At 36.8% G+C, this 25,331-nt stretch overlaps 1 protein-coding gene across 3 annotated transcripts in view; it reads right to left on the reverse strand.

Annotated features, from left to right (window-relative positions):
- FHIP1A (FHF complex subunit HOOK interacting protein 1A) overlaps positions 1-25,331 on the reverse strand; it is an 89,143-nt gene that overhangs the window by 31,858 nt on the left and 31,954 nt on the right. For all 3 annotated transcript variants that reach the window (XM_021530203.4, XM_077782930.2, XM_085578878.1), the window contains exons 3-6: positions 12,752-12,984; positions 10,753-11,379; positions 5,880-6,038; positions 3,662-3,748 (exon numbers count right to left, since the gene is read on the reverse strand). In XM_021530203.4, coding sequence (XP_021385878.3) covers positions 3,662-3,748; positions 5,880-6,038; positions 10,753-11,379; positions 12,752-12,853 — 975 coding nt within the window. In that variant the 5' untranslated portion in view covers positions 12,854-12,984. The remainder of the gene's footprint in view (positions 1-3,661; positions 3,749-5,879; positions 6,039-10,752; positions 11,380-12,751; positions 12,985-25,331) is intronic.

The raw sequence follows: 25,331 nt of genomic DNA on the forward strand, positions 1-25,331 counted from the left end.
TACAAAAATAACCTTCACAGAGCTCACTGTGAAAAACAGGTTATTTCAAGCTAGCTTGCCCAATCAATTTGAAACTTCCTTAACTGGAAAAAAACTGAACTAGAGAACTCTTTTTTTCAACACCATACTAGCTTCCCAAGATAAAACCAGAAAAATCACACCAGGAAAAATATACTGGTCTGCCCACCCCCGGACTTTTTCATAGAAACATCTCCATCCTCAACGGTCTTGTACTGTTTCATTCACACAGTGAACTGTGTACATAGTAAGTATTTATAGGGAGACAATCTGCAAAAATTTTTAAAAGGTAGAGCTTACTACATGGTTCCATAAATCATAATCATTTCATAATCATTTCAAGATCACATATAAGCATATCTTAAAAGTTTTGAACTGCATAGTGAAATTTTAAACAATTTTTAATTAAATTCTACTTACTGAAATATTTATGCTACTTTTATAAAAAGTCTTGTTTGATAGTCAGATGTTTTAAGTTGGGAAAAGAGAAGGAAATCAAGGAAAGGAGGTAAGAGGCCTGTGTGGATGAATTAAGAGCTCCTAAAAAAGTCTGAAACTGAAGAGACAGAAGCAGGGAAAGGTGACCCAGGAGGAATATGGAAAAAGTGCCTGAGTATGCAGAGAAAGGATGAGGAAAGCCAAAGCCCAGTTGGAGCTAAAGAAGAGCTTCAACAGCAAAAGAAAGATCATGAAAATGCATGCTCACTGCGGAATGGAGATGGGGACCTGGTGACAAAATACATTAAAGATATCACAGTACTCAATCACAGAATAACTAGGGTTGGAAGGAACCTCTGGAGATACCTAGTCCAATCCCATTCTTGACAGGAACTGTCTTAGACAATTAATGCTAGTCTGTGTCTTGCTGCAGAGCAGATTTTTTCCTCAGAACATACTTCTTGTAGAAAAATTAGAATATAGTACAGAAAGATCAGGTTTGTAGTAGTCTGCCTGCCCAAGCCATTCCAAAGCAGAGCCAGAAGATCATCTCCCTTCCAATTTTTATATTAAGATTGAACCATGAGTACCAGATTAGATGTGGGATGTTAAGACCAGTATGCCACATAAGGTCTAGACAGACTGACTGACTTCCTTCCATCCTATTACCAAAAATTATCAGAAACAGCTGTTCCATACCAGTTAAATTCTAGAAATAAAATTTATAGAAACACCTTAGGAAGATAGACCAGTAATTATCATCATCTCTTCTTACCACCCTTTAACCTTGCACTGATCTGTCTTCCTAATCAGGTATTTATGCCATGCTCCATTACACACTGTATTTGAACTCAAGCCAGAATGAATCAGAACAATCCAAACTGAATGACTGAATTAAAACTAAAATCTTCAGCCACAAGTAAACTTTATTAAACCAAACCAACTTCAGTCAGTTCAAAAGAAAAAAACCAAGATACATTTAGTATTGTGCTAAATGAAAGAACTTCTGTTTTAAAAACTGTCATGAAACATCTGGCCTCTCATTTTGGCCCTTTCCAATTTTTTATTAACCTCAAGGTTAATTACAACATTAAATCCTCAAAAGGGAGATACAGTTTTCAAAATCCACTCTTCCCCTTAGCATTAATGTTTTCAATGGCAACTAGAAATAATTTTAATGAAAGAGCTGTTGCAGCATAATTATCATAGTGCATAGACATATATCCCAAAAGCAAGAAGGCAAAATATTTATTTCCTGTTATTAACATGGAACACAGGACAGAAAGACTGAAGAAGTCAAACGTGCCTCAACTTACTTAATTCCTTTTGCTATAGAGTTTTGGTCTCAGAGATGTGGGAGCCTTTTATCAGATCCACTAGATGGTGCAATCCATCTTCTCCATTAAAACAATTTGAAGTTTAACAGAAGTTAATTTTTAACAAGGAAGAAGTAAATTTTGATGCTAATCAAGGAAATGCTAATCAAGCATTAATTAGCATTAATGCTAATGCTAACTGGAAGAACAAGGCACCAACCAGAATATCAGGGTTCAAGAAAGATCTAAGAAAATCACCTATGTTAGCAGCCAACATCCCCATTTTCAAGAGAAATATGATTTCACCCACTTTCAGAGTATATAAACAAATTTTCATCAAAGGTAAAAAGGAATCAAAACAGCCATCTTTAAATTATTTAACATCAACAGGGAAGTAATCAACCCAATAGGAAGTCAGGAGACTTACTGACTGATAAGAACGGCTTTCAGAGGTATGGTAGTATTCAAAACAATCTAAAGTTAGTCTCAAACACTTCAGAATAGTACTCACTAAGACTAGAATCCATTCTGATATCTCCCTCATTATCCATAACCTTGACCTAAAACTGGTTAGGCTTTTCACTTCTAATTCCCAGTCTTGATAAGGGATTAAGTCCAGACACAGGAATAGAAAAAATTACTGTCAGGTAAGGAGGTGAACTACCTCAGGACAGACTAAAGCCTTGATATGGATCACAGCCAAATTTTACTTCAACCCTCATCCAATTCCCAAGTGTTTGAGGCCTGCCAAATCACTGGAAAAACTCTGCATGCCTATGACTTTCTTGGTGACTATTTACCATAAAGATTTGTGTGTGCTACTGAAACAAGTTGTGAACAAGAAAGCAGGGTATGGTGTTTCACTGTCCTCCAGAAAATGGAACAGCTGCAATGCTGCTGCAATGCTTTGTGCTTGGTAGGCTTTGAGAGAATTAGGAAAACATATAAAAGTGAGTTTTTAGTTTGCTTCTGAATGTTTTTTGTGGATTTTTACTCTCAGCTGTTCCTACATTTTCTCCTCAAAAGGAGTGTTCTTTTACAGGGCAATGAACACTGTTAATTCCTAAAATTACAGAACCATATAATGACCTGGGTCGGAAGGAAGCTTAAAGATCATCTAGTTCCAACTTCCCTGCCAATGGCAGGGACCCATTCCACTACACCAGGTTGCTCAACATCCCATCCAACCTGGCCTTGAACACTTTTAGGGATGGAGAACTGACATAATTGACATTGTCTGCAACAGCTGGAAATGTTGTTTATTGCAGTCTAACCAAAAAAAAAGCAAATACATAATTTACTAACATTGGTGACATACTTTTCAAAGGATAAACCCAAAAATTCAAAGAAAAAATGTATTATTTTTTTCTTCAAAGTAACATAGATTGCACTCTAATGCATTAGAAAACTGGTACAAAACTCTAGGAAAATACCTAATATGATAAGGAACTACAAAACAATAGCAACTTTGCTAAGACTAGCATATTTCTTGACTAATTATTTTCCTTTAGAAAAATATTAATTTAGAAAAAAAAATGCTCATGGAAACACATCTGCCATGATGAAATGTCTAAAATATCACTGCTTTTTTGATGATATGTGGGTCTAGAACAACGTAAACATTTAGTTCTTCATTACACTTAAGAATTTTAAACATTTTCAGAAATACCTATGTATTGCTTAAGAAAGTATATAGAATGAAAAGATGGAAAGTTAGTCTAGAAAAGTATTGAATTGCATGAAAGACACTACTGGCAATACAGCTGGTATTATTATTATTATTATTATTATTATTATTATTATTACATCAGATAGTATCTTTACACAGAGATCTTCCATAATACTTTTTCCTGTTATTCTTTCGTACCATGCTTGCAGATGTCACTGACCTTATGGAGCGCAGGAGCCATTACTGGCACCAAAAATCCATTGTAAATGTAATTTACAAGTTGGCTGCGTATCAAGGGATGTGCCACCTAAGAGGGTGGGGAGAGAAAGACACAGAACAGGTCCAGTGAGATTTAAAAGACAGGGCACAGAAAGCTATTATTCACTGCCAAAACACTTTCCTATTTAATAAGACATTCCTTTGTCCTCACCAGCATTTGATATGATTCTGGTTCTTAACAACTGTTTCTTCTACGAAGAAATACACATACCATCTTCAATTAAACTAAATCTGCCAAACTCAGAGATGTGGCTTTTCAATCTTCCTGCATGCTGACAAAGATGAATGGATGGACAGAGAAGCGCATATAGCCATGTATCAAAGCAAGATCTGAAATTCTAAATTCAGCTCCTGCAACCTTGTTGGGGTCACTTGAAGGTGGATTTGCCATTGTTAACTTGTCCTTCTACAATAAAGAAACGCAGAACAGCTGCTTTCCTATTGTTCAAGAGTAGGTAAAACAAAGCACTCTCTAGCTATGGAGTAAGAATACACTGTTCACATGCCCTTCTCCCAGTCACTGTAAAACAAACAGAAATTACAACAAAACCTGCATAACTCATTCAATGGGATGTTTAAGAGCTTTCAAACAAACAAACAAACAAACAAAAAAATCCAAGATATTATTAGAAGCCAGAAAATTATTTTTATAATTAAACATTCCTTTTGTCTTTGCAATGAAAACACACCAATTCATGTATCTAAAAGAAAAGTAAAACTCCATTCAAAAGCTTTCAAAGCCAATATATTGTGTTTGAAGCTCACAGAGACTGGAGTGTCACACAGCCTGTATGTGGCCTCCAACCTGCAACTCTTACCAGACTTCCTTTAACTTGTGACTTTTAATTTGGTAAGAGGAAGAAAAAGAGTGGCCCTTCCTATGCTGTGATCCAGGGAAAAAGTAATAAATGGCAAGAGGGCTTGGCTACCCTGTTCCTTTTTAATCCCTGGCTAAAGATTTTGGATGAGCATAGACCAGTCCATGTGCAAAGCAAAAATTCCTACAGTAACTGAGCTTTCAAGTCATCTGAAGACTATATAGACACAATCAAGCAGCAGTCAGAAACTGCTCTTTCGGCATGTCAGCTGATATCCTTAACCATTTTCCATCTACTTGAATAGTGTGTTTTTTTTAATAATTTGTTCTTTAATGTTTCTGCAGTGCCCTTTATATATTTTTTTACAATAAAGGTATCAATTATGATCTCCTGCAAACGTAGATCAGTAGAATAACTCTGGTTAGACGCCAAAATTAATATTGCCTCCTCTTCATGTTTAAACATGCATGCAAGAAATCTTGTATAGTACATTTGAACAATGACAGCTACTATTATTTTTGCTTGTTCAAGGCTTTAATAGTCAATCAGTTCCTTTACTGTATTTTGCAAGCACTGCACTGAAACATATCTTTTATTTAACAGTAAATGTGACTAAATTTTCAATCTTATCCAGCACATTTCTTCAAATAACACAAATCCAGTTTCTGTAGAATTTATATCCTGTTTTAATGAAATACTGGATTTGGGTTCTATCAAGCATTCAAGCCTTAAAAACAATATATAAAGACAAGAATTTCATTTTACATTTAAATCAGAAAAAAATAGTAAGGGAGCAAAGCACTGAAAAGAAGAACAGAATAGGTTCAAAACAGGCCAATCAAAAATGGATTTATACTTCTAGGAGGAGACCTAAACAATTCTGCTTGGAAGGCTTTCTTTATGTTGTACTCACTAACAGGCAAAACAGACTATTTTCACTATTTCCTTTTGTACACCGTTATGAGAGCTTAAACAAATAGAGATATAAACCCTACATTTTCCCACATGTAAAGGCATTCAATTTACTTCTAGGATCAACAGTGGTATTAAAATGCAATAAACATTTGTTTTTTGATTTTAACAGAAAATGCTCCCAATTACATAATGTAATATCAAACTTTCATTTGAAACATTTGGCACCTGAAAACCACAAATATATTAGTACATCCTTATAACTAGGACAGACAGCACAAGGCATTCATTTTATACACAGCTTGTTTTACTCTAACTTTGATAGTTCATGCCATTAACAAAAATAAATAAACTCTATGACTTACAAAGTTCTGCAGGAGATCTAGCTTACTACTACTTATAAAGAACAGGCTAACTCTGTTTAGTTACCTGTATCACAGCATTGCAAAATTCAAGGGAATTCATGAATTGTACAAGGGCTGGTGACAAAAGCCAGTCATCTTTCATCAGACAGTGCCATTCCTCCCCTTTTTCTTCCAGCTTTGTAGGCAAAGATGAATAGAGGGCACTTAGTCCTGTTGCTAGCACCTGTATTTCAGAAACAGAAGAGGAAATAAGTTAACTTTCCAATTGTCCATCTGCTTGAATGGTGGTACCACAAATGGTTTCTCCTATTATTTTTAGTAGCATAAGAAAGTGTTAAGATTAAATTAATTTCCTTTCAAAAAAGTCCTGTGACAGAAAGACATAAATATTTTAAAGAGCCTTCCATATAATATGCTTCTTTCAAGATCTGGTATTTAGGAAAAAGTGATGGAAAAAAATCAGGTTCTCATGTGATTTGGTTTTTTTAATCCAAAGTTACAATTTCTTTTTAAATTTTTCTAAACTTGTTTTGCGCTTTCTTCAGTCTCTATTAGAAACAGCCATCAGTGCCATTATCTACAGTTTGTCTTTTGCTGCTGATTCAAATGTCACTGCTCAAACATGGATGAAGTAATTTCACTTAGGAACATGAAACATCAGAAATGGAGGATGAAAGTGCCCCATCAACAAAAATGAAGTTCAGCCCCACTTAGACCACAGATACATATTGACTTTGATTGCCAGGCACTTAAACTCAGCTGAATCCACTTTAAAAAAAGTAAACTTAACCGTTCATCATTTCCCTTTTTCCTTACTTAATTATATGAAGGAAGCAAAAAAATAAAGAAGTCTGAAATCACTTATTATTTAAACAATGTTTCCAGTAATATTAAGCCTTACAGGTGATTTATGTAGAATGTATCACCAAAGAACAAGAGAGTATTTTTAGTTACAATTTAGAAAGTATACTTCCAAAAGGGCTATTAAATTTTGCTGAATGTATCTAGAGTATGGTATTTTCAGATGCAGTTTTTAATTATTAAGGTTATTTGAAGCCAGAAACTTTCTAAATATTACTTAGAACTCTTATCCTTCTGAGATGATTCCACAGAACTTCATGATAATTTTTAAAGATTATTTTCTTTTTTATGGGAACATTATAACTCGGCCTAATGGAAATCTTTTTCATTTTCATTCAACAGACTCTTCTAAAAATATTTCCTCTTACAAATGGCTACTTGGCATCTACTGCCAAAGCTCAGATGAAACACAGATCTTATTTACCAAAACACTGGAAAACAAACAGTTGACAATGTCCAGATCAAAGACCAAAGGTTCACAGACGGTGATCACGTTTTGCTCATACACAGGCACCAGCAATTGTAACTGTTAATCCATACAGTCAGACAAAAGCTGTCTTTATGAATGCTTTTTATTCCTAATGCACATCATTTGGAAAATTGATTTATTCTGGCATAGATAAGTAAGCCAAATATTAAAGGGGAGGAAAGAATAATGTGGAAATTGACTGCTTTAGTACAGTGACATATATGCAGTGTTATATACACAGCTACATAAAGGACAAAGCTCAACATATGTTGAAAAATTGAGAAGCTAAAGCTATTGAGCAAAGCTTTATTTGTACAATCCCATTCTTCTACAAGCAGAATCTCTTTGGGCATTTTTTCTTCACAGTAGAAGAGCTCCGAAAATGGCTCTTACAGAACTACCATACATAACCCACACACACACTCTCACAAACCTAGGCTTCCAATGATGAGAGAAATTGACATTTGTTTGTCTTGTGAACTTTTAATTAATGCACACTTGATTCTCCATTGTCTGCTTAAAGCTTAATTGCTATTCATAAACACAAAGGCACCCTCTCAGTATGCAACCTGATTCTCAGAGCTGTGTCCCATCCACGTTTCTCCTTCATAGGGGCATTAGCCCTTAAGCACAAGAAGCTGACCTTGAACAAAACATACTACTCTCCAATAAAAGGAACACTGAACTCACAATCAAAGTCTTGAATTCTTTAGTCTGTCAGACTTTTCTTTACTCTGTCAGACTTACTGAAGTAAGAAGTGACAGATGCAGCTGCTAAAGTCTGTAAAGTTTAGGAAGCTCTTATTTTGGATATGAACTACAACACAAATGGCTCTGTGGAATTATGTTTCTTAAGCACTGAGTCAGAGTAGCCACAGGAAGCAATTTCACCTCTTTAGATAAAAAATATTTTTAAATGTTCACAAAGTGTATGGTACAAATAGGGTTGCCATCTGAAATTACCAAGAGAACAGAATTTTAATCAGAAATGAAACATTAATGAAAAAAATAATCTGAAATATAAGGAAATTAATGCATTCACATCCTGGAAAGGTAAGATTGGTTTTACTTGTTGTTTTATGCAAAGCAGTGTCCTTTTAAACTTCTTCTAGCATTTGTCATGTCAGCCCTACATGCTCATCTACTTTTACAAGCAGCTCCAGCAGTTTCTTTCTCACCATTGAGTCCCGAGTCTCTCTAAAAACCAGTTTTTTTTATTTATTTACTTTCTCTTGACTTACAGAAGACACTGACTACATGATTTGTAATATCAGGCCTATTATGTGATTATAATGTGTTGTTAATGCATAAACAATTGCTATCTGGACAATTATTTTCTTTTAATAATTCTCTTTCCTCCCACATTCATGGTCTTTCTCTCTCTTTGCAGCTGCAACATGTCAAAGACACTGCAGAGCCATCCCTCCTCCTATAACAGTTGCTTTACTAAGCTGCAAGGTATTTACAAAGTTTTGTACGGGACTTTGTGATGTCACCCTGCTCAAAATTCTTTAGAATTTTTTTTTTTTATGATTATAATGCTGAACAGATAGTATCTTCAATCATTTCCAGAAAACTTTCATGTCAAAACATGATAAAAGCTATTTGGTGTAAAATCAGAAAACTTGATCAAATAGTTTGCCCACACATTCCATGTTAAAAACATTTGTTAGTGATGTAACCCGCAGCAAAATGTCTCCTTCGTTCCTCCCTTATAGTTTTTTCACCTACAGTTTTGAATACTGTGGATCTATGGACAGCCCAGTTTTTTAAAAGCTGTTTACCAAATTTATGTCAAAAAACAGGAAGGTTCACATTAGCACAGATCTAACACTGACCTGGGTACATGAGGCAGCAGAGATTTATGGCCAGACCCCACCCCAGGGGATGCCTGTATTATGCAATAAGGCATGGTAAAGAAAACCCTACATGCCAACCCATCCCCAGAAACAGAGATAACATCAACACAGAGCCACCCAAAATATCTCTGCTATCAACACAGGACTGCATTAGCTGTTTTGCAGAGTACCTGAGGCAACATTTGCACTGATTTCAGTGATATACAGCAATGTCACTGACACCTACAAAATCCTACATCAGAACAAAATCTGGTTTCCAGCTCATCACAACTCAAATTCAAAAAAAAAGATATTGTGCTGGTAAGCTAAATATATGGCATTACAATTAAGTCTTATTATAGACTGAGGCCAACCTCATTACTGTTCAGAGAAGTCTGATTTTAGCACATTTTGACAAGAAGCCTTCCTAATTGGAATGATTGTCAGTCGTGGCTCCCTGCTGTTGAAAGCTGGCTTTTATCTTCACTGTAATAAGGTTAGTTTTTTGTTTTTTTTAAAACTAATTGGAAAATGTAATTATGGAAGTTATAGCATGGATCCAATAATGGTATCTGTCCTGGGGACACTTTGAGAATCAATACTATATTCTTTGGCAGTATGTATTAAACAAGGTCAACTGGAGTCTCAAATTGATGCAATATTTACAACTGACAAAAGAAACCATTTAGAAGTTTTGTTGTGGAATTTTTAGGTTTCACCAACCCTACAAATGTGGCTCTGCCCTACTGCTCAAAGCAATCTCAGAACAAATGAAAACCTAAGGCTGGAGCAGCTGTTGATCAGTGGCAGGGATTCTAGTGCTCTCTCTTTTACAAATCTCTCTTTAGTAGCCATGTAAGACTTTCCTCCACTTTATTTTTCCAGGATTTTATATTAAAATGCAAGCCATGCAGAATATAAAATAATCCATGCAAAAACTGACCCACAAGAGCAACTTCTGTACAGAATACTTGGGTTTGAACACACCCACTGCATATGTCAGACTGTGACAAGGCATGAAGAAGCAGGTGTTGTTATTTCAGTCTGCTTTAGCTTTAAAACTGCAATGGCACAGCTTTGTTAGTTAAATCAGATTACTTACTTAACAGCAGGTAAGTAAAGGTTTTATATTAATGTAGCAAGATCAATTTGCCAGGTGTAACAATTTAACAGTGCTACCAAGTTTTGTAACAGAGAACAACATAGCAAGATGGTAGTTAGCCCGAGATAGGCATAGAAACACCCAATTTGTGACAACAAGCAAATCTCCCTTTTACCGTACAAAATTATAACATTTCTGTAACACTCTCACTATTCTCACACTTGCTTTTCGAACTGTAGAACTGATGTCAGTGTGGGAAGCACAGCCAGTTTACGCTTCTGCTGCCATCTGAAACAACCACCCTCAGGACACCTCACTCCTCTTTCTCACTCCCTTCAGCCCCAGAATCTCAAAAGTGCCTCACAGTAAGACAGAACAGATTTCCCTCCCACTATGTTCTGCTACAACTTCCATCAGTTTTCCAATTCAATTCACTGTGTGACTGCAGAAACATTTGTGCTGGCCCAAAAGCACAAAAGTATGGAAACAAGAAGCAAGACTGTGGTTGGCATTGGGGATGGTTTAAACAGCACTAGCATTTATGAAATAGGTGTTAGCAGAAACAAATGTGTTGCAACACTTCTTAACCAAAAATTACAGAAAAGGAGGAAAGAATGCAGGAAACACAGTTTAGCACTGAAGACCATGTAAAATAAGAACAACTTACTGGGCAAAAATAGGTGTTTTCTGCTATGTGGTTTGCAACAAGGTTGTTTTCTGAAGACAGAGACATAATAAAAAGCAGTGCATCCCGGGCCTGTTGGCCTACTGTTCCTTCTCGATGGATGAAGGGGATCAGCAGGGAAAAAATGAGGAAATTGGCAGCTCCCTGGTCCTCACTAGTGTGGAAAAACAGTTCTAAAATTGAGGGATCTTTGGCTATTATAGAGCAGAGCTGGTTCAAGAGAACAACCAACTCTGTTTCCACTGTTGGAGTGGTTGTTCCTGAGCAGGAGCTCAGCAACATCATCAAAGGTTTCAAGATGGGCTTGTGATGCAGCAAAGGCTGATGAGACTGCGTTACGAGCATTTCATACATTTTGAGTTGCTCGATTTTTGTCTCATCGGTGAACTCTCGCCGTAGGCTCCAAAGGAAAAGCTTTTCCATGATGTTTTCTGAGACCACAAACTCCAGAATAGGCCCCATCGAGGCATCCTTTGCTTGCTCCTCAATTAATAAGAAAAGCATGTGCTCCACATAATTCTGGACAGTGTTGGCCTCATCAGGTGAGACTGCCCCATATTTTGCTTGAGCATTTTTCAAAGGATCATGCTTCTCTAAGATTTTCAGAACCTAAAGAGAAACAAAGACAGGTCCGTTTTAATGCACTTGAATGCAACATAAAAAGCATGCACCTATCACTACAAGGAAAAAAATAAAAATTCTTTAACACAAAAAGCATTAAGTCTTTTTATGTTTCCAAATTCAGGAAGTTTGACAGACAAGACCCATTAAGTTTCACATTTGGCATGCACAAGGCAAAAATATACTGCTGCTGTTCACCTTTTTTAATAAGCACCTAAATTTGTCATTTACCCTATTCCTGAAAATCAGGGGTTATCTCAAATAGGGATAGTTCCTTAGTGTTCAAAAACTGAGTTTCCATGATGTTTGAAACAAGTTTGTCACAGAGGACTGAAATCAAAGGGCCTGTTCTCCAGCCAGAGTAATTGTGCTCGGGAATATTAATATCATAGGATGATTTGCAATAGTAAGAGCAGTATCAGCCCACAGTGCTGTTCTTAGCTTGACACCTTTTATATGATACCAAGTGGCCACTGATGCCCACATACTCTTGCAACTTTCAATATAGTAATAACAGTCATACCAGCACATCTAACCCTGAAGTACATTCTATTGTGCATACAAACAATAAAGCTCATTGTCTACAAAAGAATACATTGTCTTTAGCCTTTTTGCCACAAAATCCTAAAGGAACAGTGGCTCCCCTAATAGACACATCACTAGTTAGGTGAGAAAAGGTGATTCTTGTATGACAGCTCCTCTGACCCTGGAACACCTCAGAAACACCACCATTCGTCTGGCTGGTTTCTTGGGAGAGCCAAAGAACAAGAACAGCAGCACAGAAATCAATTTTATCTAAATTGTTAGGTTATTAATATTACTGCAGCAAACAAGACCTTATATTATGATGCTCACAGCAAAACATCTTTGCTTAAAAGCAATTACAATCCTGATGACATGCAAACAATTTTTAGAATATGCTGAAGTGTATAATTTACATCTATCCATAATAAACAAGAGTGCATACAGCCTTGCACTGTGCATCTAATTTACTTTACAAAGGATAGGTAAGACTTACCCAGCACAAGTAAAAGAATCACAGAAGTCTGCAAGAGGGTGTAAGTCACAATTAATCAATAGGAAAGCCAGTAAGAAGATCTAGGCCTTCAATAAGACATTACCATGTCCTACCACTTCCCATTTAGATGTAAATCCAGAGTTCCAAGTGTGATTAGTAAAGGCTAACTAGACCTTGAAAGGTCAATTATCTTTCCATTTTAAAAACAGTTCAGTGTCATCTACTACATTCTGCATAAAAAGACATTTGTTCCTGAGAAATTCAGGATTATCCCAGAAGAAATAATAAAGCAAATTTGTATTAATGTAGCTTACATCAATCAATAAAACTAATTAAAATTACCTGTGCCCAATGTGTTCTAAACACTATCATGCATGTTTCTGGATCAACACCGTGCAGGCTGGGAGCCTGCCTATTTCTGCTGATACTTGTTCCAGAGGACATTATAAAATTTCCACAGGTCACACCAATTAGGTCATGCTGAATTTCTTTTTGAAATTCTCCAGTGAGCTACAGATGTTCAAGCATCATGATGAGATTGATACTGTGTCCTGAGCTTTGGTACCCACAGAAATCTGTTAAAAAGAAAACAAAACCAAAAAGAAATGTACCACACATGTACCAGTGCACATCAAATTATAATGTCTAACAGAAAAGAAAATTCTTAAAGAGAACACAAACTTTTCTTCTTTTAATTCAGTTTGAGGATAGAATTTTTTAAAGTATGTTATATGGGATCATCTTAGACTTTTCCTCATGATAATAGCTTATGATGCTCAAACTTTTGAGATGAGTGCTGTAATAAGGTGCTACTGAAATAAACCAGCCCAACAGAAGTTTATGCAATAAACATTTTATGCATATCATTGCATTTTTAGTTTCTCATTATGACGCTTTTGCCATCTGACCATGTCTGTTCAGAGTTATTTAGTAACTAATGTTGCATAGATTGCACAGGTAAAAAAAAAGTAGAGGTTATTTCTCTGGGTTTTTTTTTATATCTTCCAATAATAGATATAATCACAAATTCTTAGAAGTGTTCTGCCAGAAACCATACCATAAATGGTTGAGAATATCTGGAGAGCACCATATTCACATAGAAGGGTGCATCCCTATCAATACCAAAGTAAACAAAACTAAACAACATGAACGATAAAACCTTTATGTATCCAAAGCCAAATAAATTGAGATGTCATATTTAAGGACTATAAGAATAGGATCAAACATTGAAACATTCCATTAATCCATTATTTAATATCCTAGATATATGAGTATCAAAGTAGTTGCACACCTGCAGGGGAAAGTTAAAATGAAACAAAGATTGATATCTTGCAGATATTTGAGAGGCTTAAGAGAACATAGTACTCCCTCACACACCAGTATCTAAGTCATAGAATTCCCTCCCATCCTTTTTCTTTTTATAAAGTTTACATTTTTATTCTCCTTTTTGCAAACCAACTCGGCATTTAATTTGTTTCACTTTGGGACCATAGGAAAAAAAGCCCAACCAGAAGCGCCCAACAACAAACAGAATTTTTTTGTAGCATAAGCTGCCAAATCCCACACAGCAATTCTTTGCCAGTATAGAAGGGATTTCTCTGTGCATATCTTAAAAGATGAAAAGCTCTTCTCTGTAGCGGACATCTCTGCTCCCTCTATGTGCGTTCTGTTTATATTCTTAAAACTGCTAGCACAGGAAAACACCCAGCCTGTCCCAAAAGTAGCAGTGACTTCTGCCATTTTAGAAGAGTTCAGAAATATACAGGGTACACCTGTTAAGATTTCTGAGGCAAGCAAGGTGGTTATGCACTTTCCTGTGTATCTACATACAGACATATTTTCATATGTTCAAGATTCAATCTCCATCCTAACCCTGCTTCTTGCAGCATTTACAGTATATTTCCTACATCTGCGTCTGCTAAACACTCACACAACACAAGTAACACAATCTAGCCCATCCTCTTTGCAGATAATATTTCCATGTGTGGAGATGCCAGCACAATCAGCATAAATCCTGCACACTTTATCTGTTTGGGTGACACCACTTCCAGAATGAAGCTGGCAGTCCATACAAACTACTCTCCAGATTATAAACCACCTGGAACCAGATGCAGTGGAGATGATTGTGCACAACCAGTAAGAACTAGATCATGTGCTCATTTACTTAAAGATACCTGCCAGTACACTGCTACTTGTTAAATAATCCTGTGAAATTAATTGTATGTACTATTTCTACATTACTGATATTCCTGCAAAAAAAAAAAAACCAAAAAACTACAACCCACACACAAAAATAATCAGTGATCAAAGGAGCAAGTGGATTTGAGAAGCCAACTTGAAAGACCCAGGATCTGGGTGCTTTTATCATGACCTCCTTAAGTAATGATACCACTATGCCCCAAATGCACACCTTCTGGAAATGCATTTGCAACTCTTGAGCACTCAACATTTCTACGAAGAAACACTGCAAAAACATGACACATGCTTACACACCATTTAGAAAAAGCCTGCTCTAAGTACTTTGCCTAATACCATAGCTGATAATCCAAGGAATATTTAATTGACAGATACTTCAGATCACCTGCCCACTTCCTGCTGGTTCCTCTTTGCCAGCATCTCCTACAAACAGAAATCTTCCATGTCAGTAGAAGTCCAGCAGACTCCTCCAGGCAAAAGTATCCTTCACTTTACAACCCTAATTCACCCTTTTAGCAGATCTCTACTTGCTTGCAGAAGCAAGCAGCTTTGGAAAAACTAATATGATAATGTAATGAAAGATGGTATCAGAAGCTGAAGTAAGAGAAGTTAATTAACAAAGCAGAGGCAATTTATGAGTTCCTTCATTTGACAACTTAGAGGTTGTTTCAATGTAGTCTTTGCACATTGTTTAAGAATTTAGCTGAAATAAAATAATATTACACATCTACCTATCACAAAATTCCATTAGCACCACAGAATCAGACTGACTTCACATCAGTCGCCAGTACTTGTGATAAAAAACAACAGTAAGAGAGACTATGGCTATCTTCACAAATTCTGATAAAAATCAGTGCTGTAAGACTCTCCAGATGCAGACAGTTCAAGCACACAGCAGACAAAAGCAGCATGCCAAGGGGAACACAGGACAACACGGCTCCCTCCACATCTTTCTGCTTGCCACCAGCCTCCACCCAAGCCTGGTATTACTGTTGGACCTAGGGTTGGGGTTAGGGTTAGGCCTAGGGTTAGGGTTCAGAAAACCACAAATCTAAAAGTAACAAGACAGCAGTGCAGACTGAAATGTGCAATAATATTTCTATGTTCAATTCAATTCCCATAAGGAAGAAAATATTTCCAGTTTCAAAAGCGTCTTGGGATGCTGGGATTTCCTTAGTAACACAAAACACTAATATATTGTGTAGGTTTTAAAGACTTCAAACTCTGTAATAGTGTTTCAAAAAGCTTTTGACAACTTAAGTGGTCACAGAATAGGTCCTAAAAACAGCATCCCTATTTCAATGAGGTAATTGAATTGGATGAGAGAATATCTTGTAAGATACGTTTGAATCTAACAACATACTGTAGTTATAGCAGTACCAGACAGACGACATTCATTGTGAGCAGATTTTGTTACTGGATTAGGTTTTCCTGATTATATTGCAAGATCAAATGTGCAATTCTAAATGTAACATCACATCATTCCCTGTGAATTAAATCTCATTTCAATTAAACAAGACAAATAACCTAACAAGAATGAGTCCAAAGGTAAGGAAGTAAATTAATTTATAAAACAGCAATTCATGCAGGAAAAAGTAGAAGTGAACTCAGCGGCCACTAAGAACAAAAGTAACGATTTATTTTATTCAGTTAATTGTTAAGATTTTATAATTTTATAATTTTATAATTTTGTCTGTGCTAAATCCTGACCAAGTTATTACTCCACCATTTGATAACCCTGACAAGTTATAACTCTCATGCAGTCCATTCAAAATTCTACTTCCAAAAGCCTCAGCTCAGTTTAGTACTTGGACTCTGCCATACAGTAACAGAACCTTCTTAGCAGGTAAATCTTTCATATCTTATCTAGCAGTTGTTTAACTCTAACACAAGGTCAAGCCCACTTACATATGCCTTCTAGAGCTATTTCAAAAAGCTTTAGTACAACTCAGTCTATTTCCAGTTGAAGAAAATCAGCAGTCCACAAGACTCAGTCATTGGACTCATGGGAGGATATCTACATTCAGTTTTCTTTCAGAATCCTGGAAGCTATCCGCTCTTTTCACACAGTGGATAACAGGGCTGAACACCTCAATCAAAACAAGTACTTATTTTACTGCAAAGTACACTAGGAAGAACAGCCTAGCAGAGAATCCCTTGTTAAGTCTTCTCACAGTGGAGTGTCTCTTCTCAAAAATTTCACTTTTGCATTAATTAAAAAAAAAAAAAAGAAACCAGCACAAAAGTTTGCAGGATTGGGGTTTCACAGGCAATGCAAAAGACAAAAAATGTGCTGACTAATACAGCAATACAGAAAAGAAGGCATAAAATATGCTGCAAGGCTGTGCAATTTATCAAGGTTGTCTTCTGTTGAGACATTAAGATGCCATGCTCAACAGTTCAAACACAAACAAACCCTTGTAATCAGATAATGCACTTTTGCTCTCTACAGGCCAAAGCTTTCTGCCCTGTCAGTCCAGATACAAGAGACAACAGAGAAGCCTCGATGGCAGCGAAAGAAAAAGCATGTATCAAAACTTTTTCAAGGATCAGTATAGCATAAAGGGGCTTGAAATTAGACTACTTCAAAAAAATTACACTGTCTTGCTCACAGCTATGCAATCACACCTTTGCAGTCTCTACTAAGTGGATGAGGGAAGTAGAAGAAAACAGAGTCAAATTTTAGCATGCCTCAACTTAGTTTCATCTTAAAAGGGACCTTGTTCAGGATTTTTTTACTTTTGATTGAAAAGAGTGCCTTCTGCACAAATTTGTCAGATTTTCTTTAGGGACTATGATCAGGAAGAGAGTTTAAATCATATTAACAACAGGAAGACATCAATTTTTTCACAGAAAAGGATTCATAGTGCTTGTAACAAAGTTTTGCTGCAAAAGCAAAGCCTATGAAGAGCAGTAACATCCCCACCCATCATGACCCTATATAATCATCACAAGAGTGCAGAAGGATTACAGGTTGTTCACTGGAGAGCAGTAGGTCTGTTGTAGGCAACTGCGAAACTGTCAGTGGTTAAAAGTCACTACATCAAGGAATCCTCATTTTCATTAAGTCCTACCCACCTTCAGAAGCTCTACTAGCAAGAACCTGAAGCAGATTACTAGAGGAAATTATTTCAACTATGTGAACAATTAACTGCCTTCTTCACTTCTCCTTCCATACTTCAGTGGTGCAGTCCCAATTTCTCTTGTCCTTTGTCTACCTCGAGCAAGCATTTCACATTCAGGCAGCTTTCTTCAATCCAGTTTTTCTACTCAGTATCTGCAAACATGCTAAGCCTTCTATGTGTAGGTGGGACAAGATGTTTCACACTGATAAAGCTATCTGCTTAAAAGCCTAACAGAGAAGGAGACACCACAAATTTTTAAGCAATGTAGTTAATCAAAGTATCAATCTGTTCTCATTAAGCACAATTTAATCCAACCTGCTAACATGAAAGTAAGAATGTCTTGTGCCTTGTCCCCACAGAGGCTGCCTAACGATCTCTCTCATGAGAGAAACTACACACAGTATGTTTTATAATGAGACAAAAAATCTTCCTGTCCCATCTACAGTCAGCCTGCTTCAGTTAAAAACCACAATTCAACTCTTATCAAACGTCTGGGGAGCTACACTACTCACATATTTATTGTAGATTCACATTGGCTCAACTGGACTACCACTAAGCTCTTCAGATGATCTGTATAATCCTATGGTATTATACATTAGGAGGTCCAGGTTCCAGCATTAAATAACTCCATGATTCTCCACACATATCAAGAGGCAGTTCCCCCACAACAAGCAAGCAGCCGTGACACCCCAAGGTCCAGCTGGCAGCCCCAGCCCAGCAGTGCTGCACTGGCATAAACAAGCTTGCTTCAAGGGCAAGCAACAGGATCAAGTCCTGCTGGCAGCCTATGCACTAGGACATGGGCTAAGCCACATGCCAGGCCCTCAGAGACTCCTGCTGCGTGCTGCAGCCAAAGTGAAAAGACAGAGATGCCAGTTAGGGAGCATGGTCCAAAATGCATTGATGGGTTAGGCTGAAATTACACACAGTGTACCCAGGAAGGTAAACAGCTAACCAGCAAAGATGGTTCATCAAAGGTCATATTACCAAAGTAGAGAAATGGCACTGACTGCTCAAGAAAACAGGAATTAAGTCACATAGAAGACTTGACAGAGACTTTGACCTGCTCAGGAAAGGCTTTATTTACCTGTTACACCACAGGGTATGTTCATCCACTACACTCATTGCACATAGGCAATTTCACTGGAACTTGAGAGCATATAATTACTGAAGCTATGTTTGCAAAGTCCCAGGAGGAATGAACTACATATTCATATCCCTAGGTCATAATTCTGAAGCTAGAGAAAGAAAAAAAATATGGTTGTTATTCTAATGGTATGACTCGATCCTTTTTATGAGAGATAAAGAATATAATAAACCTGTTTCTCTGTTGTATTTTATGTCCTCACATTTAGCCTACTACAGAAAGGCAACAATTCAGTAACAATTAGTGGTTCAAAACACAGATTACATTGGTTAAAATCATAATAAAATAGCAGCTAGGGTCTTAAAATCCAAGATAGATACTTCTCTATTCCCAATAGCACTGTGGCACAGTATGACTGAGGTGTCTAGTATGCTACTAGACAAAAGGATATCAAAACTGAACTTAAAAAAAGGCCTTAAAAATAGCAGTTCAGAAAAGCTCTTTTCTATCTACGCACTAAAGAATTCAGTTGCCATTGAACTGAAATCAGTTCAAAGGCTTTAGCTTCACTGGTTCATTCCCACATCACCAACAAAATTGATGACCCCAGAAAAGACTGCTTCTATAGAAAACCAAGTCGTAAAAATGTCCAAGACCCACAGACCAAAGCATTTGGTGTTGTATTCTGTGAGATAGATATTACAAGCAAAACAAACCTCAGTTTAAAACTGTACTGCAAATGTTTCTGTACCAAGTTTCAAAGGAAATAAACAAACTCCAGAGGGCACAGCACAAGTCACTGAGTGAAAGAATCTACTTTCCATTATTTCATGCATAGTGAATTACAAATATCCCATACTATGTCTAGACTAGTAATTTTTTGCCATAATTGAAATGAATTATTGCTAAAAAGTTGTTGCCAAAGTCTTCACCTTTACTGAGAATCTGTACAGGGTTTATTTCCAAATTCATCACTATCCAGGAATGGGAGGGAGCAACACATCAGAAAGCAGACATTTGACAAAACCTACTTTATGTTCTGATTATGCTAGTGGAAGCAAGAAATCAAAGTGACCCATGCCCTCTGTGCATCAATTTTGTTTTACAAGATAATTCTGACACCCATGTGACACACAAACCCAGCCCCAACATGCTTATAATTTAGAGAAACCACGTGTTTCCTGAAGTTGTGATTGCTGAAGTGATGGAACATTTTTTTGTTGTTTAGATTGTTTTTGAGAAAGGTAAAATAGTTTCTGTAGCTAAAAGTATAAAATAAATTCATAGGAAATTATTAAGTTGCCTTTCTAGAAAGCCTTCCTGACAGAAAGATGAATGAGACCAGCAAAACAGTAGAAGACTCTATACTCTGAATATTTAAAACTATTTTCAGAACACTAGCATACAGAACAGGAAATACTACCTTCCCAAGAGAAAGATGGTCTAGAAAAATGTTATCAATATACCTGTAATTATCATAAGTAGATTACAGAAAATAAGATTAAACTATATATTTTATGACTATAGCAATAATATGTAAGACAATTTTTCAGGTGATTTGTACAACATGTCAAATTACTCATTATAATAAGCATAAGAAGTCCAAGAGTAATGTTCTCCAGTGTACAAAGTGGCATTAAAGAAGACATGTGTGCTTTCAGCACTAATCACAATAAAATGCAAATACACATATATTCTAAACATTGTGTTTCATGATAGAGAAGCCACTTTTTTTTTTTAATTTCCACACTCTAGGCTGATTCTGCAGGTTCTAAATATAGTCCAAACACAAAAATCAGCAGTAAAACACCATTAAGACTACCCTGATTATTTGTCTAATAAACAAGGAAACCAAACAACAAGCTTCCAAGAGTACTGGTGCCAAGTTTGCACTGAGAAAAGAACTTCCACTCTGCAGATAAACTTGCTCTCTTGCGCACATGTACATGATGCTTCTCTTTATGATCCTCTTTCAAACTAAAAGTACCAGAAAAGGACAGAAGATGCCATAAAATCAAAACTGTTATGTATAGAATGGTTATTGCATAGTTGTCAACATAATCTGTAAGCATATTTATTTCTCCTCCCAAAACTTCATTCACAATACAAATTTCTCTTTTTCCTGGAAAAAAACAGTTTATAACTCTATCTAAATTTAAGTAAAACCCTTCTATACCTCTCAATATGTTCATTATAGTACATGGACTATAATAATTACTAGATAACTTGAATTTGTCATTTATCTTCTGCACACTGTTATTGAAACTACTCATTTTAGAGATAATTACCACCCCAAGCTACTTATCCACCAAGTCAATATTATTTCCTACACTCTGAAATGATAGCATGTTAGTGACATGATGAACTAATGAACAATGGTAATGAGCAAAAGCATCTTGTTACAGAGCTTCAGAACAACTGTTTCAGTGCACTGTAGGATGGCAGAATCACAAACTACCCCTCAAACTTAGTCAACTTAATGAACTACTAAAATCTGAAAGGTTATTTTCTTATCTTGCCCTATTTACATCTACGACCTCATATTACATAGACCTTGTGGCAAAATGTTATATTTAGTGCATTGATAGTTTTAAACATAAATGTGGTTTTGTCAGCTTTCTTTCCTTCTTTAAAAGAATTAAAAGAAAGATAGAAACTACAAACCTCTTGAACCAATATTGTTTGCATCAGACATTTCCAATTTAGCTTAGAGAAGGCTCCAGAAGCTAGTGAACTTACTTTGTCCTAAATTATGTTCAAGTTTGACAAAGAGAAAGCCCCTTGCAAAATTTTTTTTATGATTTGCAATTGTCAAACTTGGGCAAAACTACTGAATAAATATTAGTGTTTAAGATGAAACACACAAATCATTATATCTCACTGTACACTGAAGAACAAAGGGGTGGAAGAATAAAAGGGGTGGGGGGAGAAATTGCAAAATGAACACTTCCTTACAAAACCCCATCCTATGTCTCCAGCTCCCCATTCCCAATGCACAAAAACCCAGGTATTCAAGTCATAGGAAATGGCAGAGATACACTCTTCTCCCTCTCCCTTTCTATTCCAACTCAGAGCAGACAAGCAGAAGTTGAAGATTCATGTTATATTAATTCCTGTAATGAAGTCAAGAGCCTCAATAAAATTATACATCTATGAGCACGGCTCCATGTAAAAACACCCTCACCCCTGCAGTGACACTGTTATTTAAAAGTATTAGTACAGATTTGCATGGTGGGTGGACTTTTGGCAGACTATAGATTTCTATATGTAGGTTAAATTCTTTGCTTTTAATACATATGGCAGTAAACAAGAAAATCCAAAACTGAGTGTTGGCATTTTTATGATGTTTAGTGCATAAAAAGCTAGATCAAAGAAAAATCTACATGTTATTTATATTTCCATTTAGTTACATTGCATTTTATACAGGTGGTAGATGTTTTTCCCTTGAAGCTTCTCCAGCTTTCCTAGGAACAAAATTATTTGTGTCATGTAAACAGTGTTAAGTTTTTCATTACGCAAAGTGCAAATTAATTCTGCATCTCTGATCTCCTAACATAAGGCTACTCTACTATGAAAATATTTTACACTCCTACACCACCTAGTCTTCTGCAACTGAAAATCATTACAGCATGTCCCATTCCTGTGAATGCTTTTCCCTGGATAATGAAACAGTTTAATGCAATGGCCAAAAAGGAAGCATATAGTCTATACAACACCTGTCTCAGACATGTTGCCAGCATGCAAAAAAGAAACTGATAAACAATCAGAGGAACAATTAAAAAAAAAATATTGATGTAATCTGACACTTTGATAGCAATTCTGTATAATTTTTTTTTTCAGTTTTGCCTTTGGACCTTTGAGAAAACACAAACAGAAATACAGGTGTCTTTCTAGTCCAGAAAGGAATGCAGATAAACTAGCAACTGTCACACCCTGGAGAGTAAAAGGAAGCAAATAACCTAACAAATTGCAAATGAAAACTATTTATCTTATAGAAGGAGGGCTCTGAAAAACACAGAACCTCACAAATGTATGTACTAAATGTGAATCAAGTATCAGATTCAAGTAAAAATAAAATCTAATTACTATTTTAATTTTTTAACATTTGGAATGACCAATACTGAAAGCCTTCTAGTAAATAAGAGAGTTGGATGTCAGCCCTGGCAGGAATGCTTCTCAGCACAGATAACCAAAGTCAAACCACAGCCTCTCCCATCTAATTTTTTAACACCTGTGGAGGCTTCCACTGGCGTGGGAAAGCACAGGTTCCACCCATCACCATGTTGTTCATTCCTGCCTGCACAATTCTGAAAGTGGGGAGTGTCTGTGTGCGTCTTGGGGAACCCTGCAGCTTCTCACCTCCAGTTCTGTCCTCCTGTGTAAGGCTGTCAGAGCTGCAGAAGCTATAGTATCCTGTCAGATCTGACACACCAGTCCTCAGAGAGCTCCCAAGCTGAAGACAGAAGCAGTTCAAAGAGGCAGGAGAAAGTCTGTATGCACAGACCTTGAACAGCTGTCAGCTGTAACCACAGCACATTTGGAAGTGAGACCTCCAACTTTATTCCTGAGGACATGGTTCTTGACACTGAATTAAAAAAAATTATTATTATTTTTCCAACCTCTGAATGAGAGCATACGTCAAACTAATTTTTTCATAACCGTTTCATCAGTTATGAAAGTAGTCTAGAATATGCAAAACTGTTACATCATTCACCAGCTATCGCTCTGCTAAAACAAAACTCCCAGTATTTCTACTGTCACCACATACCCTGCCATCTCCATTCTGCTTCGTCTTCACCTTGCCCCACAGGTAACATTATACTTGCACAATAATTCATGCCACAGCCACTGCAGTAATAAAGCCCTTCCCTGCTGTTTCAGAACTGTCAGGCAGTTCAGACATCCCTGCTCTTCTCAAGCAGACTTTTACTCTGAAGGACATTATCCTCAGTCCTGAGCATCACAGAATGTCCCAGTAAGCCCTCTGGTGACTTTATGAAGCATTTGCATACAACCAAGTGTCTGTGCTGAAAAAACTAATAGAAAATAAATAGTGTTCCATTTAAGTAAGTCAGCACAAAACTAAATATATATGACTAATGACAAATTTATGAAGGATAGAAGAAAACCCTGCCCTTGTGAGACCACACCTGGAACACTGCACCCAGGTATGCAGACATCAGCACAAGAGAGACGTGGACCTGTTAGGGCAAGTCCAGAGGAGGGCCATAAAGATGACCTGAAGGCTGGAGCATCTCTCCTACAAAGACAGCCTGAATGAGCTGGGGTTGTTCAGCAAAGAGAAGGCTCCAGGGAGATCTCACTAAAGCTTTCCAGTACTTTAAGGGGCCTTACAAAAAGGAGGGAGAGCAATTTTTTTACATAGACAGACAGTGATAGGACAAGGGGAAATGTTGAACTACAAGAGAAGGGGTTTAGATTAGGCAATAGGAGGAAATTCTTTACTCAGAGGGTAGTGAGACAGTGGAACTAGGCTGCCCAGGGAAGTTGTCTATGCCCAATCCCTGAAGTATTCAAGGCCAAGTTAGATGGGGCCCTGAACAACTTTGCCAGGTGAAGTGTCCCTGCCCATGGTGGCAGGACTGAAACTGGATAAATTTTCATGCTCCTAAGTCATTCTATGATCCTATGAAAGCCTCTCTTCTGAAGTGCCAGTACCGAAGGCACATACAGCTGCAATTATGGATACCACAACAATCAGCCCAATTGGAAAGAATCAGTCCTCAAAGTTGCCAACAATTTAAATTGAAAACCACTGGATTCCACGTGTACAAGTGGGGTTGTGACAATGCCCCTCCATCCTCTAACTCAGTAGGACTGTGAGACAAATCCGTGGTTTTCTCTAAATAGGGGGAAAAACTGAGTTTTCTCTGTGACCATCATGAAGATCAACACAGAAAATACAAGACAGTACTGTGAAGGATGACTACTAGCCTAGTCCATCTATGCCCAAAAGCAGTCAACAGGCTCTGTGCCTCTGTGAAGGCAGCAGCTGTTGCTATTGAAATATACTGCTAGCATCCCTCAGCACACTACAAAGAGATTTAAATATCAGTTTAACACACTGAATAAAGAGATTCCCCTTGCACCCTAGCAACCATTTAAACAGATTCTGTCATGACAGACTGTATGTATCTGAAACACTGCTTTAATGCTGCCCTAGAAAGAGATGAAAACATTAAAAAATTCAGCCTGAGAATGCTAGTATAAATTTTTCAAAATAAAAGACCACATGGAAGCAAACCTGAACCAAATCAGCTTACAAGTGGAATGACTGAGTTTGTTGCCTCAGACACCAGAATCACCTCTGATCACTCCCAGCCAGTGAATCTTACTAATATTTATTGAGAAACCTTGAAAAAGCTTGAAAGTTTCTAGAAGTATTGAACAAGTTTCTTTAGGCTTAGACAATGTTATATAAGCAACTTTCTGGGGAAAAGCATCAAAACTGGACTTGCTAGAATAATTCAAATGTGTTTAGTTTTTTTTACTT

The sequence above is a fragment of the Lonchura striata genome, chromosome 4 (genome assembly GCF_050655825.1).
Source record: "Lonchura striata isolate lonStrDom1 chromosome 4, ASM5065582v1, whole genome shotgun sequence".
NCBI lineage: Eukaryota > Metazoa > Chordata > Aves > Passeriformes > Estrildidae > Lonchura > Lonchura striata.